Consider the following 14789-nt stretch of genomic DNA (forward strand, 5'->3'; position numbering starts at 1 on the left):
TCGTGTTTACTCAGAATGCAACAAAAAATTAAAAGAGGGAAGTGAGGCATTAAATTAAGAAAAATAATGTATTTATAGAGGCACTAATAAACTGCTAGGTTCCCATTTCATTTTTTACTTACACTTTGTATAATTTCTCTGTAAATGACTAGGAGAATATAGTGCAGGATGTCTCTAGAAAAGGAGGTTCACCACTTGCATTTATTTCCGCAGTGCTCTGCATGAACGTGGCGATTGATGGGCAAAAGCTGAGTTCACAAGTTATGGTCCCTCGGTATGCAAAGCACACTGGGGGTGAGCACCAAAACCGAGCAAGAATTGTAGCTGAAGTGCAAATCATATACTAATAATCTGGCTTTGGTTTTGATGTGGTATATATAATTAGCATAGCATAGCGGCATGCAACTAAAGGCACTCTTTTATTAATATAGCTTGTTAGCAGAATGGTAAGGGGGGCTTTGTTTGTGTTTTAAAAATCGCTTCCACCGGTGGGAAATGGTGCCACCTCTTTTCAGGTGCGTTGTTAAAGCCAAGCTGTTGGGGAGGATGGGTTGATTTTTTTTTTTTTTTTTTTTTTGGGGGGGGGGGGTAGAGCCGGGAGTGGAGGACGGTCAGCACATGCGGGCGAGCCGGGATTCTCCTGCTTCCAGGTCTGTACTGCAAAGCGCTTGGAGCAAGCGCCGCGGGGAACCGCTGGCTCCCGGCTGCGGCCAAGCTGCCCTCAGTGGTACGCCTGAAGCGGGGGTGGTGAGCAGGGAGACAAGCAATGTGGGGCAGGGAATGAAACCGTATTTCCTTAAAAAAAAAAAAAAAAAAATAATAATAATAACAGAGAGAGAGATGCGGAGACAGCCCAGGCTGCCCGAGGGAAGGCGCTTCCCTTTTCCGCCAGGTGGCGCTGTCGCGGCGCGGTCGCGGCCCTGAGGGGCGGCGGGCCCGGCCCGGGGGCTCTGCTGCCCTGCCGGGGAAGGCGCCGGGAAATGCCGGGGCTCCGGGGCTTTGCCAGCCGGCTGGAGGCTGGAAGCACCGGGCTGAATGACCGTAATGGGACCGCCCGACGAGTGCCGCTGTCGGGGGCGCAAAAAGCTGAGCTCGCTGTTGGGGGCTGCCTCCACGGGGAGCCGGGACTGTCTTGTAGGCTTTTGGGGCAGCAAGGGAAGAAAAAAACCTTGAGGACTGTAAGTGCAGGGCGAAAGCACAATAACATCTTTGACCACCGTCTTTCCCCCCATTAGAGCAGCCCTCAGCGTTACTCAGCCGTGGCTCGGCAGCTGGATGGCCGGGGCCAGGGTCCGAGTTGAGGAAGCTGCTCCTGATGGCTCACGACGCTTTTGGCAATTGTTTCTCCTTCGTGAGGCTTTCGAACAAAAGTTTGTGTCATGTCTCTTTACCGACCAAAGTTGGGAAAAGACTACAGGCTGTGTCCCCCAAAAAGTCAGGAGCTAGAAGGGAATTTTCAGACACTCAACCTGTAAAGTGCTGCTGGTGGAGCAAATTTCCCTTTGGGGCTGCAGCTGTAAAGCTGCATGGTGGTGAACACCACCAGCATGCCCGGAAAACTGTAGCTCAGGGAAAAGTTTCATCAGAAGCAACTTTCTCGGTATCTTCTATTTGAAGGACACAAGAATAAACCATAGTACATCTTTTTATGTGGATTTTAAGACAGTTAAACTAAGACAAGACTGCATTTGAAAACTTTAAACTTGGGAAAAAATTAATACGTTAAGCTTTTTTAGTTTTTTATGCTGTTTGTCTGCTTCTTGCATTTGACTTATCTTGGTACTGTTCTCACAGTGGTTTTATACTGGGCATTCAAGAGACTGGTATTTTTGCAGGTGGCAGGTTAGTTTCTTGTCAATTTAATTGCACCTGAACAGGTTCATATGAAGCTCAATACTCAGTTTGGTCCAGGTTTCCTGGCCAGCCGGACACATACCATGTTGTATAGGTTTTAAATGATATAATCTTGTTCTGTGAATTTTGCAAGGTAAGCATAAGACTGAGAAGCCTCATCGTGCTCATAACAGCAGCTGAGCTCTTGTCTGGAGAGACAAACTTTACTATTTACTGTTGGGTGGATAGGGATTTTACATTTTGTTCTGGGAGGATTTTGGGGCGGTATTTTTAAAGCACTATCGTTAGCATCACTTTGCTGTTGAACTGGAAAGCTCCCAAACACATCTAAGGCTTATCTCTCTGCTGTGTCCTACTGTGCGTCTGAATGCCGCATTTAACATTTTTTGAATTATTTAGAATTAATGGGAGCAATTCTTTGACTAATGCATTCACATCAAGAACAGATATGATGATAACAACTGTTCTTGGATGTTCATGTTCTTGTAGTGGTACTATTACCTAGGCAAAACAGTCTTTCAGTTGAGACACAGTACAGCAATGTGAATTTCTTAAGGCTTGCCTTTAAAGACAGTGACCACTGTAAAACACATCAGACTGGATAGGATGATTTCTGCCAGAGAAGACTATTTCCTCTAAGAATCAACAGTTCATATCTTACAGCCACAAAGTCTTATGAAAGCTGATAAAGAGCTTTTGAATACTTCATCCTCTAACTTCCTACCAATGTAAGATCTACCTGTTATTGCTTGGTAAATAAAAGAATTAATACTTTATTACACTGAGAGTCTTATAACAAGTGCATATAAAAATTCTTAGTGTTTCCATCCTTGTAGCATTAATCTTCCATCTATTTATCATAGTTCTATATGGAACTTAAAGGCCATACAGGCCGCATACCTCTCATTATCTTACATATTGGCTGTAAATGCCCTTAAGAAGTCCAAATTAGAAGTCTGAAAGTTGGGTGTGCAAAGGAATATCAGTCATGGCAATGCATACCAGCAATTCCATTAGTTCAGGCGCCAGCAATCAGTGTGCTGTTCCAGCTATTATTTTATGCATTCTTGGGCTTAATGCTCACAAGCAGGTGGTTGTCAGGCTTAACCAGATAGGTGATTTCTGTACAGTTTCTGATCGGGTAAGCACAGTCTTTAGGAAACTGTAGCTCCAAAAGTGTTAAAATTAAGTATACTCAAGTGCTGAGCGTTTCCCTCCATAGATGGAGTTTACAAATAATTTTTGTTAGTTACTGTCTTGAGATAATTATAGGCCAATAAATAACAAAGAGTAAGGAGGGTGTGTCTGCAGATTCCTGAAGCTTTTGGATAGGTGAGGGATTAAGAGGTATTATTACCCACTGGACTTTAGTGGACAAAGGATTCCACCCACACAGGGGGCGTCCATATTTCTTCCTGCCAAGCTCCATGTGTGCTACACTGTCAACTGCTACACTGCAGATTCAGATTCTGCCTAGGCTTTCAAAGGAGGGAAATACATGGTTGGCCTTCATACCCTGTGATTTTCTTGTTTTGTGTATCTTCTGTGCAATTTTATTTGTTAAATGTTTATATTGTCTTTGTGAGCCTACACAGATAAGTTTCATTCTTGGAGGAGGGGGAGGAAATGGATTTGCCATAATTTCTTTTATTCAGTTCTGATTAATAAGTCTTGAAGATGGTCTAACTAATGGCTTATTTAAAGTAGTGAGCATGTGCTCATGCCTAGCTTGAAGCACACAGGTAGTGTTGCCTAATAAAATTCAAGAAGGGGGATGTTTCCTCTTGTAGACTTTGAGCATTACATTCAAGAGATCAGTTTCTTAAACTTGTTTTATCCTAACCATATACAATGATTGAATTGAGTAATTTTTTTCTAATGCATCTGGTGAGAAATCTAATCATTCTTAGAAAAACTAACTGCCATGTCAGGAACATATATTATTACAAAATAGAGTTAATAGTGTAAATAGCAAATATTGTCATTACAGTATCTATTTTCAGTCAACACATTGAAATGGGAACACACAAGTATGCAGAAAGCATAGCTATGTGAATTTCTCCTGCAACAGTTGTAAGTAGCTGATGATTTTTTTTTCTTGCCAGGGTTTTCCTTATCAGCCCGGGTAAGGTAGTGCCTATTTAAAATTCCTTGGACTTTTGTGCTGGCCCACACCTTGTGTATGTGTAATTCTCTCTTCTGCTTGTTCCCATGTAATATTTCCAGTGCAAATCTTTCATTGGTTGGACTGCTATTTTCTAGGTCACAAGCATGTTTATAGAAAGAAAACAGATTTTCTGTATAGTTTGTGCCACCATGGACTTCTGGCATCTTGCCTATTGAGGTGTAAATTGTTAATGAGCTGAGCCTCACTGTTCAAGACCTACCAGAAGAAAATGTAACAAAATAATTTCCTTTTCTAACTGCAGCTACTCTTTATTGAAATGCAAAGGATGATACAATAATTCAATGTCTTTAGACAAAAAAAAAAAAAAAGTAAATTAAATGACTGTGATGAGGTCATAACTTGACAGAAAAGAAGATATGAAACTGGAAAAATCATGCTTAGCAGCTGAATGTGATAAAAAATTCAGTGTGATGAGGAAGCATATTTCAGCTCTGTGGAATATCTTCCTTGAAAGTGTTTATCAGTGGTAAGTTAGATATTGAAGACACTTAGGTTTAATCACTATGAAATAAGCCTTAGCTACTCCTTAATTTCTGGGCTTCTGCAGACTGAGGCTTTGGTAGCTATCACAGTACATGTGCACGTGGTGAGTCTTCAGAAAAAGGTGTCCAGTTCCATATATACCTGTGGCAAAGGCCTGTGCCTAGGAGATCTGCCTACTTATTTTGTCTTTATTGTGGCATTGCATAGTCTTACTTTTGTTAGAAAAAGTGATCCTAAGTATTGGCTGAAATTTTGATTTCAAGTCTTAGCATAATTTTAAGTTAATGAATGTGACTGGTGAGATCAAAGCAAATTAAATAAGCTTGAATTAAAATTGCTCATTTTCCTATGTTATTTGCTAGTGATAGTAAAGAAATGTTATGGAAATTACTCTTAGTGTGTTGTGCTCAGTTTTGTTATCCTGAGTTAGCAGAAAGAGAGAAATAACTCTGCTTTTGCAGCCTTATTGTTTCAAGTTAGAAATTTGACCTGTATTGCAGGAGAGAAAAAGTAACAGTATGTGAAGGAATTATCCAGATTGCTGGTTAAGGTCTGCCCTCATTGCTGTTAGCCTGTATGTAAAAACCCAGCTAGTAAACACTTTTTAAAGTAAAATTGTTCCCAGTTGATCATCTCTAATATTCTTCACATTTTGGACTCTACATTTGCTTGCTCCTTTGCCAACAGCAGTACTCCAAATAAGCTTCTGCTGTTCATAATGTCTGAAATTTATCAATGAATTATCCTTGAATTACTTAAGTATGTTTTAGAAAGCTTTAGTTTTTTAGTGCTGAGAATGAATTCTTCAAGACAGTTTCAATACATATGTTTTTATAGACATATCTATTGAAAAAAGTCTTTTTCTTAATTTCAGCTTCCCTTAAACAATAAGTGGATATGTTTGTAGTTGGAATTTACTATAAAACATTTCTTGTGTCTTCTATGGTATTTGCAAGCTAAAATCATCCGGATTTTCTCTCCTTGTAGTTCTGCTGTTACATTAGAATGATGCAAGCTACTGTAAAACCATTGTCTTTTAAAAGAATTGTCTTGTTAGGAGTAGATCTAAATGTAACTATGCAGCTGTAGGAAACAATGGTTATTCTACCTTGTAGTTGTACACTTTCATCAATAAACAGGATGCCACAAAGTTCAAGCTTCAGAATTAGAACCCCACACGGAATAAGAAAACATTAGAAGCATTAGTAAATGCTTTCTGGCTAAGCATTAAGCTTTTTAGAAATGCCACGGTTGGTGTAACTTGTACTGCCAGCATACTTTAGCATTAGGTTTTCCAAACCTCCTATGGACAAGTCTGAGAAATGTTACTTGAAGGTAATTTTCAAGACTTTGTTCTCCTTTCCTGATTAAAGCAGTTTGCTTTGAAGTCAGAGATTTATAGAGTGTGCCTCTAAGAGAGGTAGCTGGCCTGTGAATTAAAGCTCCAATTACTTTTTTCAATAAAGTTGTTTTGAGGTTGTTTCTGTGGTGTTTTGCTAAGAGAGTGTGACACCATCGTGCTTGGATAGAGGCAAGAGTCAGTCAAGCTTGACCAGAAGGAACTGCTTAGTAAACTAACTGGAGTTCCAAATTATTGGACTAACATGAGTAACATGTGGTTTAAAATTATTCAAAAATTCTCTTTCAACCTCTGAAATTATTAAAACTCGAAAAGGAGCTCCTTATGTGGACATATGTCTGTGAAAAACTTAGGAAAAGTTGAACAGCAAGTTTATGTCCATATTTTTTGTTACAGTTTAAACTTTCAAAATGGTTATAGAGGTTAAAAGGACTAAAAATGTAAATGAAAGAGAAAGATGAGGTAGAGTTAGCAAAGAAGAACAGAGGGGAGAAATGAGTTACAGTTCAGTAAAAAATGTAAGATAATCCTTGAAAATGCACTGAAAAGTTAAGTAGAAATGGCCAAGGTGCATGGAAGATGACTTGTAGCTGTGCAGTCAAAATAATAATGGAGTTAATATGAGGAAAACTGAGAGACATCCTCTTACCTGAAGCTACAAGTTACTAATAACATCTATTTTCCTCTGTTCTCTGCTGACTGCAACACCAGTTCTCCCTCCAGACACTTGCCTGTAGTTTCCGCTGCTGAGAGGAAGCAGGGAACTGCTTACTTGGATGACAGCTTTTTTAAGGGCATTTGCCAGTATGACACTTGTTTGACCTATTGAGTCTCTGTTTGGACTTATCTAAGTAGGAAAAAAGCAATCATAACTATTTTACCTTTTTTATGGGGCAAAAAGAAAAGGAGACTAAATATACATTCAGTCCTGTTTTTCTCTCAGAACTGCAAACCTAGGTGTTTGCATCCACACAGGAACTGTGCCACATCATTGCAAATCCCATATATAATTCACTGACATGTTGGAAAGCAAGTGGGATTTCATCTGTAAAACTAATGTTTCTGGTATGAGTTTGATCAGTTGTGCAGAGCACTGGAACTGCAGAAAGCTTGTGCTGTGCAGGAAGCTGATGCTTACTCTGCTCTGCAGCACAATGAGAAGTCTCCCGCCTTTGGCATGTCAGGAGTGGTACCAAGTCACTGAACTAAAGAGCCTTGTGGGGCAAGGCCACCTTGCCCCAAAATGAGCTAGTGTTTCTGCACTAACATTGTTTTGATGGTACATCATTTGTGTATTTTCTGAATTAGACCAGATAAATATAATCAGAGATGTTTTACAGTATTCATTCTGTAACCTATTTCTCATTCTCACATGACAACTGGCTCCTTTTGTGATCAGGGATGTGCTGTACTGCTCTTTTTTACTGCTGGAATTAAAATGGGGTGTTAAAAAGCTTTGTTACCTCAACATTTTAAGTGGTAAAAATACTTCTCGAAATGTTTATTACAGACCTATGGAAAGCAAGCTGAAAATGTGTGTTGGGGGGAACTGCTTAGTTTCAAATTCAGACTGTGCTTTTGAGGTCAAGGCTTTTTGTATGTATCTCTAAGTGTAAATCCTAGCCCTCCTTCTTTGGTTGCTTCTTTTTTGGAATAACTTCTGTGCTTCCAGAAAAAGTATTCCTGGGAAGCAACTGAGTGGGAGTTTCTAATCACTTTGAAGCCAATTTCAAAACTTTCTTTACAAAGTTTCTGCAGTGTGGTATTCCATCCATTTTACCTTTGGAAAACTAGGGTTGCTTCAATTTCACCAATTGGAAAGGAAAAGGGAAGTTAGCAGATCCCGGAGGACTGTTTGCAACTGCAGTACTGCAGTAAGCTTTCCAGAGGAGTACAAGATAAATAGTTACAGCAGTTACTCTTCTAGTACAATGAGTAACCTGTAAAGCCTTCACAACATTTTGAACAGCGATGTCTCTTCATATTTTATTTACTCTTAATTCCCACAGGAAAAAAAGGCAAACACATGCCCCCCCCCCCCCCCCCCCCCCAAACAAAACAAAACCCAAAAGAGAAACAAAGGCTTTGTCCCTCCTGGTAAGCACAGTGTGCCTCTCCTGAATCATCTGTGAAGAGGGACTGCCAGAAGGTTGCACTGAGCTCTGCAGTTCATAGAGTATCAGTGCTGCTCAGATTAGAAGGGACCTGGGCAGCTTGTCTAGTCCAGTCTCTGGCTCGAAGCAGTGACTTCACTCAAGCTGTGAGCTCTGAGTACCTAACTAAGGTCTGTAGGCCCTGGGACTTCATAAAGGGCCAGAGACTGCACAGCCTGCCTGGAAAACCTATTCCACTGCTTGGCCAACTTTACAACCAAAAAAGCTTTTCTTGGGTTGTGTCAGAACCTCTCCTGCTTTAAGTGAAGACTACTACCTCTTGACCACCTTCTTTGTAGGTGGTCTGCAAAGAGCTTTGTTCAGTTGTTTTAAAACAATCAAATGTCACTGAGCCCTTATTCAGTCATTTTATTTTGCAGGCATTGGATGGCCTTCCTCCCCATTTTATTTTATATTTTTTTTTTCAGTCTGAACAGACACAGTTCTCTCATCCTAACAGCATATTTGCTCTTGTTTCCTGACCCTCTCGGTGGCCCGATACTGCAACAAGGACGATTGCTAGAGATGGGCTTTTTCCTTAAGTAAGCCTATTGGAGGGTAAGACAGAAGGAACTTCCAATTCCTTTTATAGAGACCTGGTAATCTCTCTTGTTTCTGTAAGAACGGAGCTGTAGGATTCCAGGTTTCCCTTCAGTGTTGGGCTTGTTTATTGAAACAATACAGTCATATCTCTACTGTATCAGTAAATTTGAAAGGACACAACCAAGCAGGGAAAAGCAGCAACTGAAGATAAACCTAAGTTTTCATCTTCAGGGCTTCCGAGATCCTTCAGGCTCTTCCTGGCTAAGGTGAGACGTGGTGGTTTTGTGTTTGGGGAAACAAAAATCTATGCCCTGGAAGTAAGTCCTCCTGGTTTGGCAGAGCCAGTCCTGCTGGGATTTCTCAGCTAAGCAAGGTGTTTGTGCTTTAGGGAGAGAGGCAAGTGCTCTGCTGGTCTGGCATGGTGCTGGGGGCACGGTGAAGTGCACCCTATCCAAAACTTAACCTGGCAGTATGCCCTGGGTAGTCAAACAGAAATGCCTTAATGCCTGGTGATAGGTTTGAACACTTTTTGAAGTGGGATTGTTGAGTTGTAATATTCATGTAGTAAGTGCACGGGGGGCTTGTGACAGATTTGCATTACGATTGTCTAGGCTTTTTCCTTTCCTCTTGGATAAATAGTACTGATTGCTTGTGAGCGTATGGAATTACTGCATTTTTTGCCCTCCTACGCCTCGCTGATTCTTTATCCCGTTGCCTTTTTTCAAGGGTGGAGGCCGTTCCCAGTTTCGCCGGCTGGCCTTGCCACGGGGAGAGGGAGGGCCGGGCGTGAGGAGGTGAACGGTTCGCGGATCCGGAAACGGTGACAACGCTGTCCCAAGAACTCCGGGCTTTGCCTCCCGGTGACGAAACGCAGCAGCGCTTAACACCTCGTTCCCGTAACCCTTTCCTTCCCGCCCGCTCCAGGAGGAGGAGGAGGAGGAGGAGCGGGAGGGCAGCGGGCGGGGCGGGCTCGGCGCCGTCCCGGCCGCTCCCGTGCGGCGGTGTGGGCGCTGCCCGGCAGGGGGCGCTGTAGCCGCCTGCGCCGCTCCGGCGCTGCGCTGTGAGGAGCCCCCGCGTGTCCGCCATATTGGCGCCCGCGCCGCAGCCGCCGCGCGTTGTTCCTCCATCTCCTGCCGGCGCAGCCGCCCGGAGCCCAGCGCGGGAGGGAGGGGAGGAGGGAGGGAAGGGAACGCCGGCGTCGCCGGGCGGGAAGCGGGGCGAGGAGGAGACGGAAACGAGCGGGGCCCGCGTCCCCCCGCGCCCGCCCCCTGCGCCACCGGCCATGGAGAGGAGGCCGGGCGGCCCCTGAGCGAGGAGCGCACGCACGCACGGACCGAGACTTGCCCCCGCCCGGCCCGGCCCGGCCCGGCCCGGCCGCCATCAGCGGACAGAAGCCGCCCGGCTCCCGCCTCCGCCGCGACATGGAGGCTGTGAAGGCCTTTAACAGCGAGGTGTGTAAGCCCCTGCCAGCGGCCTCCCCTCCTCGGGGCCGGGGAGCGGGCGGGGCCCCCGGGCCCGGCGCCTTCCCTGCCCCCTCCTGCAGCGGGGAAGCTGCGGGAACTGGGGGAGCTGCGGGGAGCCCAGGGATGCGGGGGCGCTACCGCAGGCCGGTCCGGCACTCCCCTCCCGCGTCGGGCGGGAAAGGGCCGTTGTCGCCGTCCCTTGGAAGCGGGAGGGTGGAGAGGGTAATGGAGACGTCCCCCTCCCCCCCAGCTTCTTCCGTCGTCAGGCTGGGGGCGGCTGAAGGGGAAGAATAGATCTGGCGGCGGGCTGGAAGAGGAGGAGAGGACCCGTGGGGAGGTCGAGGAAGAGGAGGAGAAAGAGGTCTCTTCCCGGCGCCTGGCCTGCGGTGGGGCGTATGATGCCCGGCCAACTTCACGCAGCGGCCGAGGCGGCTGCGCTGGGTGGGGGGGGTTGGGGTGTCCAGGCTCGCCGGGCACGGGGACTGAGCCCTTCCCTCGTCTCTCCTTCCACCCTCTTCCTCCTTGCGAATTATATGTGTATTCGAACCCCGCCAGCGCGCACTTTTAACCTCGTGCGGCTAAGCTTTAAATCTGGGGAAAGGAATACAAAGGCATTGGAGGTTCGTCTCCGTGCTTAACAGTAGTATATTCGCAGTGGTCAGGATGGAAACAGGCATTCCCTACATGCTGCTTAGAGCTCAGATCCAGCATTGAAGCAGAGAGCTGTGCAGAAAGCGGGCTATGGCACCCAAGTACACATGCATACATATAGGCTGAGGTGTTCATACTGCACCTGGCTTCTCTTTTGTGCTGGGAGCTAATGTTTACTTTATTGCGAGATGGTTCTTGTGGCAACTCTGCTTTGTTGCTCTCATTGTGAGAGTATAATTTGTATTTTGAAGTTAATGTACGAGCAAGAAAAACAAGTAATTTTTTTTTTTTTACGAAGTCCCACATTTTACAAAGTAGTTTTTAACTTATATTGACCTTAGAAAGTATCAGCTCTTGTCACAATGTATACTTCTACGGACTGCCCACATGCTGAACCTCTCAGTTGCCCTCTCAAGCCCCAGCAGGGATGTAGTACCGTTTTAATGGTTTTAAGTAATGCAGCTTCATTTGACCTGTGGTGGAACAGTGTGGCAACCATGCTGTTGTTTCTACAAGCACGGTAAGATAGATTTTTAAAATGAGCAGGTACTTTCCAGTAACTCAGCAGCAGCTGTGCAGCTCTAACTGATGTGCAATTCTGGGTGTTGTACTTCATGCAATTTGAATTATTAAGTAGAAAAAAGCACATTGTGGCCACTAGAAGAGAAATAAACACTATGAACTTTTATTCCTATTCTATTATTTGATTGGCATATGTGCTATATTGTTATGTAGGGAAAAGGAAGAATCTGGTCACAAGAACAGAAGAACATAAGTTGTTCAGAACATTTTCCTTCTATATACCTATCAGTAGGAGCAGAAGTCTTCCTCTCCATGTTGAAAAACAGCTTCTGACTGACTTGCTGAGCACTTGGGTATAAGTACTGTAACAATAAGTCTGAGACTTAAGGTGGCAGCCATGCTGAAGAGGAAAGCTTTAGATTATGCCTTAAATTTTCTAAATGGTTAAAAAATGGTAGACAGTAGGTTGTTGGAAAAGAAGATGCAGAAGATTTGGCAGTGTCATTTTAACCAACTTGTCTGCTATGATATAGACAGCATCTCTGATTTAAACTCTGTCTGTATTTGAATGCTGGGCTACAATAATGGGAAGGTTTTAAAGATGCCGTGACTAAACAAACCCCTATCCTGGAAGTAAATGGTACCACACTTGCTACAGCTGAAGAATCCCGAGTGTTATTGCTTGCCACTCTTAACATCTCTGTATCCAGTGCAGAACTGGACTTTAACTTCCTGTCATTTTCCATGATTGGACTTACCTATACACACTTTGTGGTTTAGAGCTATGAAATAGTCACTAAATATTTGAATTAGCTAAAGTGTATGAATCTATATATTGCTGTTCCTGCTGTTGGTTTTGATTAATTTACAAAACACTGGTACTTCACTTGTAAAATCCTGTACTTTGTTTATTTTATGTTTTAAGGTCATGTTAAACTCCAGAGCTGACGTCTGAGTCCTGTTTTACAGTTTTTTGGCTTAAAATAGATGTAAATTAAATTTAGCAGCAGATGGGACAGAATAAATTGTATTAAAAACTTTTACAATACTTTCTCTTATGCAGTTTGCATTCAGTTAATAATTTTACAGCAGTTTATGTAACTTACTGGTGAAAACCAGATGATGCTTTAGAAGGAACATTCTAATGCATTTAAACACTCAAGTCTGCCAGTTGAGTACTTCTGGGGTTGATTTTTTTGTTTGTTTTTTTTTTAAAGGGAGGATTTATGTTTGGATTCTGCAGTGAAGCTAAAATAAAGACAGCTATCCATCTAGGAAGTATAGCTAACTCCAGAATTGTATGTGAGCCGAGCAAGATCTTGTATTATAACTATACTATATGGCAGTCAGGACTGAAGTGCTTAGAATAGGCTTGTCATGAATTCAATTAGAAGAATTTCAAGTTTATTTGAACAGTAACTACTGGAAATAATGGTAGCTATTGCAGAAAGCTGTTCAGTGTCTAGTGATGATACGTAGTCCTGTCTGTGCTGTACCTAGTTGTATGTGTAAAATAAGCCCTAATACTTCAAGTCTTGGGAAAGATAAATTTAAAGCTGAGAAATAATCAAGCTCTTAAACAAAACATGCTCAGTATTGTTTTCATGTAATAGTTGATATTTTCCTATTTGATTGAAACTACTTGGCAACTGAAAATGGAAATAATATGCAACTGACTTAATATAGTGTTGAGGTAATTGGCAATGTTTTGTACCAGAGTTTATCATTTGCTACAGCTGGCACCATGAAGGCTTACCACTGCAGAGCCATTTTCTTCCAGGCCTCCATTCAGGCCCTGAGTTTTTTCAAAAAGTACAAAATCAGATTCAAGAAGTCTTGACAGAAGAAAATGCCTCAAGTGCTTGAAATTCTCTGTACTATAAAATATATTTTGTTAAAGAGGAACTGAAATGAACTAGAGGCAAGCATGTGTATCCTCACAGTTCCAGTGCTCAGATGGCCATGATTTAATTGCAGATGTACATAATTAAAATTCAGTATTTGTTATATAGTCAGCTCAGTGTTAAAAGTGTTGCTGTCGTCATCAACTCTAGCAGGCCATTGTCACATTGCTTTTAGGTACTGTACTTGAAGTTGGTTTTGAGTGCTGTACTCCACAGTTTCTTCTTGCAATATTTGTCCTTTTTGCCGTGGCAAGCCAAATTATTTTTCACTTTATAATGTGAAGATCAACAAGAAGACCAATGGATATTTTAATTCTAAAACACATTTAATGATTTTAAAATTTATTTCTATGTTAACATGCAGAATAAATGTAAATAATTTTGCAGTCACATAGTCACAGGATTGTAATTTATTTTAGGGGGGATGGAGATCGCAAATTCATTTTTAAGTACGACACAAACTGAACATTTGAAGTTATGCTTTGTTTAGCTATATTAACTGCATCTGTAAGAATGAAATTATAGGAATCTTGAAAAGACAGAGCAAATTCAACTTGATACTTATTTCTTTAAAACCTGCAATAGTAATTCACTGATCTGGTTCAATTAAACATAGTATTTCTAATAATTTAAAGTTTATCAGTACTTTTACTCACATACAGGCACACATCTCTTCATGTATGAGCTTCATGAAGTCTTGCTGTTTGTGATTACTGATATTTTTGTTTTTGCATTCTCTTTAAAAAGAAAGCAAAAATATCTCCTGCATAAGCTATGCATGCTTTGGTCAAATCATTGAATATTGTTTTCATTTTGAGTTGCTGAGACATCTTTGATTTACAGACATTTAGAAGGTTAGTAATGGTAAAACCTACTCAGGAGAGTTAGGTAGCATATCTAGATTTGGGATTTATGTAGTTGAATCCAATACACAATAGATGTTATCATCCAGTGCCACAAATTTCAGCTGTATGTTATGACATTGGAGAGGCAGTTGAGAAGAGGACGATTGTATATTTTAAAAAAGGTAAAATAGAATAAGGCAAAGCTGGTCCCTTGAAACTCGGGAACAAGAAAGTCATGAATCTTCTGATTCCTTTCAGAAATGCCTTTGTTCACTTGAGCATGTCTTGTATGAAAAGCTCAGTTTCTCTTGGCTGTACAGTTGGATGCTGATACTTTAATGTACAAGAGAATTGAATAGAAAACTAAGTGTCATTACGGAGACTTGGAATAGCTGACGTCTTAAAGTGAGATGCACATAAAGTGCTGTAAGGTTAAGGTAGTGATTACTGTTTGTTTAAAGAGTGATGTGGGTTCCTATGCCTTTTCTCTTTGAGGGTGTGAAAGTCATAGTTAAAACTTCTGCAGCATTGCTAGGTTGGTGTTCAGCTGTTATTGACAATGAAAATGGTTGTCTTTGCATAGTTTATCATAAGGTACACTGAGCTTTTCGTGTGCGTAATGCTTTTGAGAGAGTCAAGTAAGATGATATATAAAGTGACTGTTGCTGCTTTTGGGTTCATTCTGAAATTGACCAGTGGTAGGGACATAGCAGACGCTAATCATTTACTGGTAATGCTGTTGTTTCTGTACTTCATTTGCACTTCATTTTAGGTTGGCCACTTTTATCATGACAATTCTTTGGAAGGTGTATTTTAAGGGTCA

At 42.2% G+C, this 14789-nt stretch overlaps 1 protein-coding gene across 2 annotated transcripts in view; it reads left to right on the forward strand.

The window, feature by feature from the left end:
• Positions 1 to 9951: 9951 nt before the first annotated feature.
• SCAF8 (SR-related CTD associated factor 8) overlaps positions 9952 to 14789 on the forward strand; it is an 88489-nt gene continuing 83651 nt past the window's right edge. For both annotated transcript variants that reach the window (XM_062490046.1, XM_062490045.1), the window contains exon 1: positions 9952 to 10032. In XM_062490046.1, the coding sequence (XP_062346030.1) occupies positions 10003 to 10032 (30 nt within the window). In that variant the 5' untranslated portion in view covers positions 9952 to 10002. The remainder of the gene's footprint in view (positions 10033 to 14789) is intronic.

The sequence above is a fragment of the Cinclus cinclus genome, chromosome 3 (genome assembly GCF_963662255.1).
Source record: "Cinclus cinclus chromosome 3, bCinCin1.1, whole genome shotgun sequence".
NCBI classification, from domain to species: domain Eukaryota; kingdom Metazoa; phylum Chordata; class Aves; order Passeriformes; family Cinclidae; genus Cinclus; species Cinclus cinclus.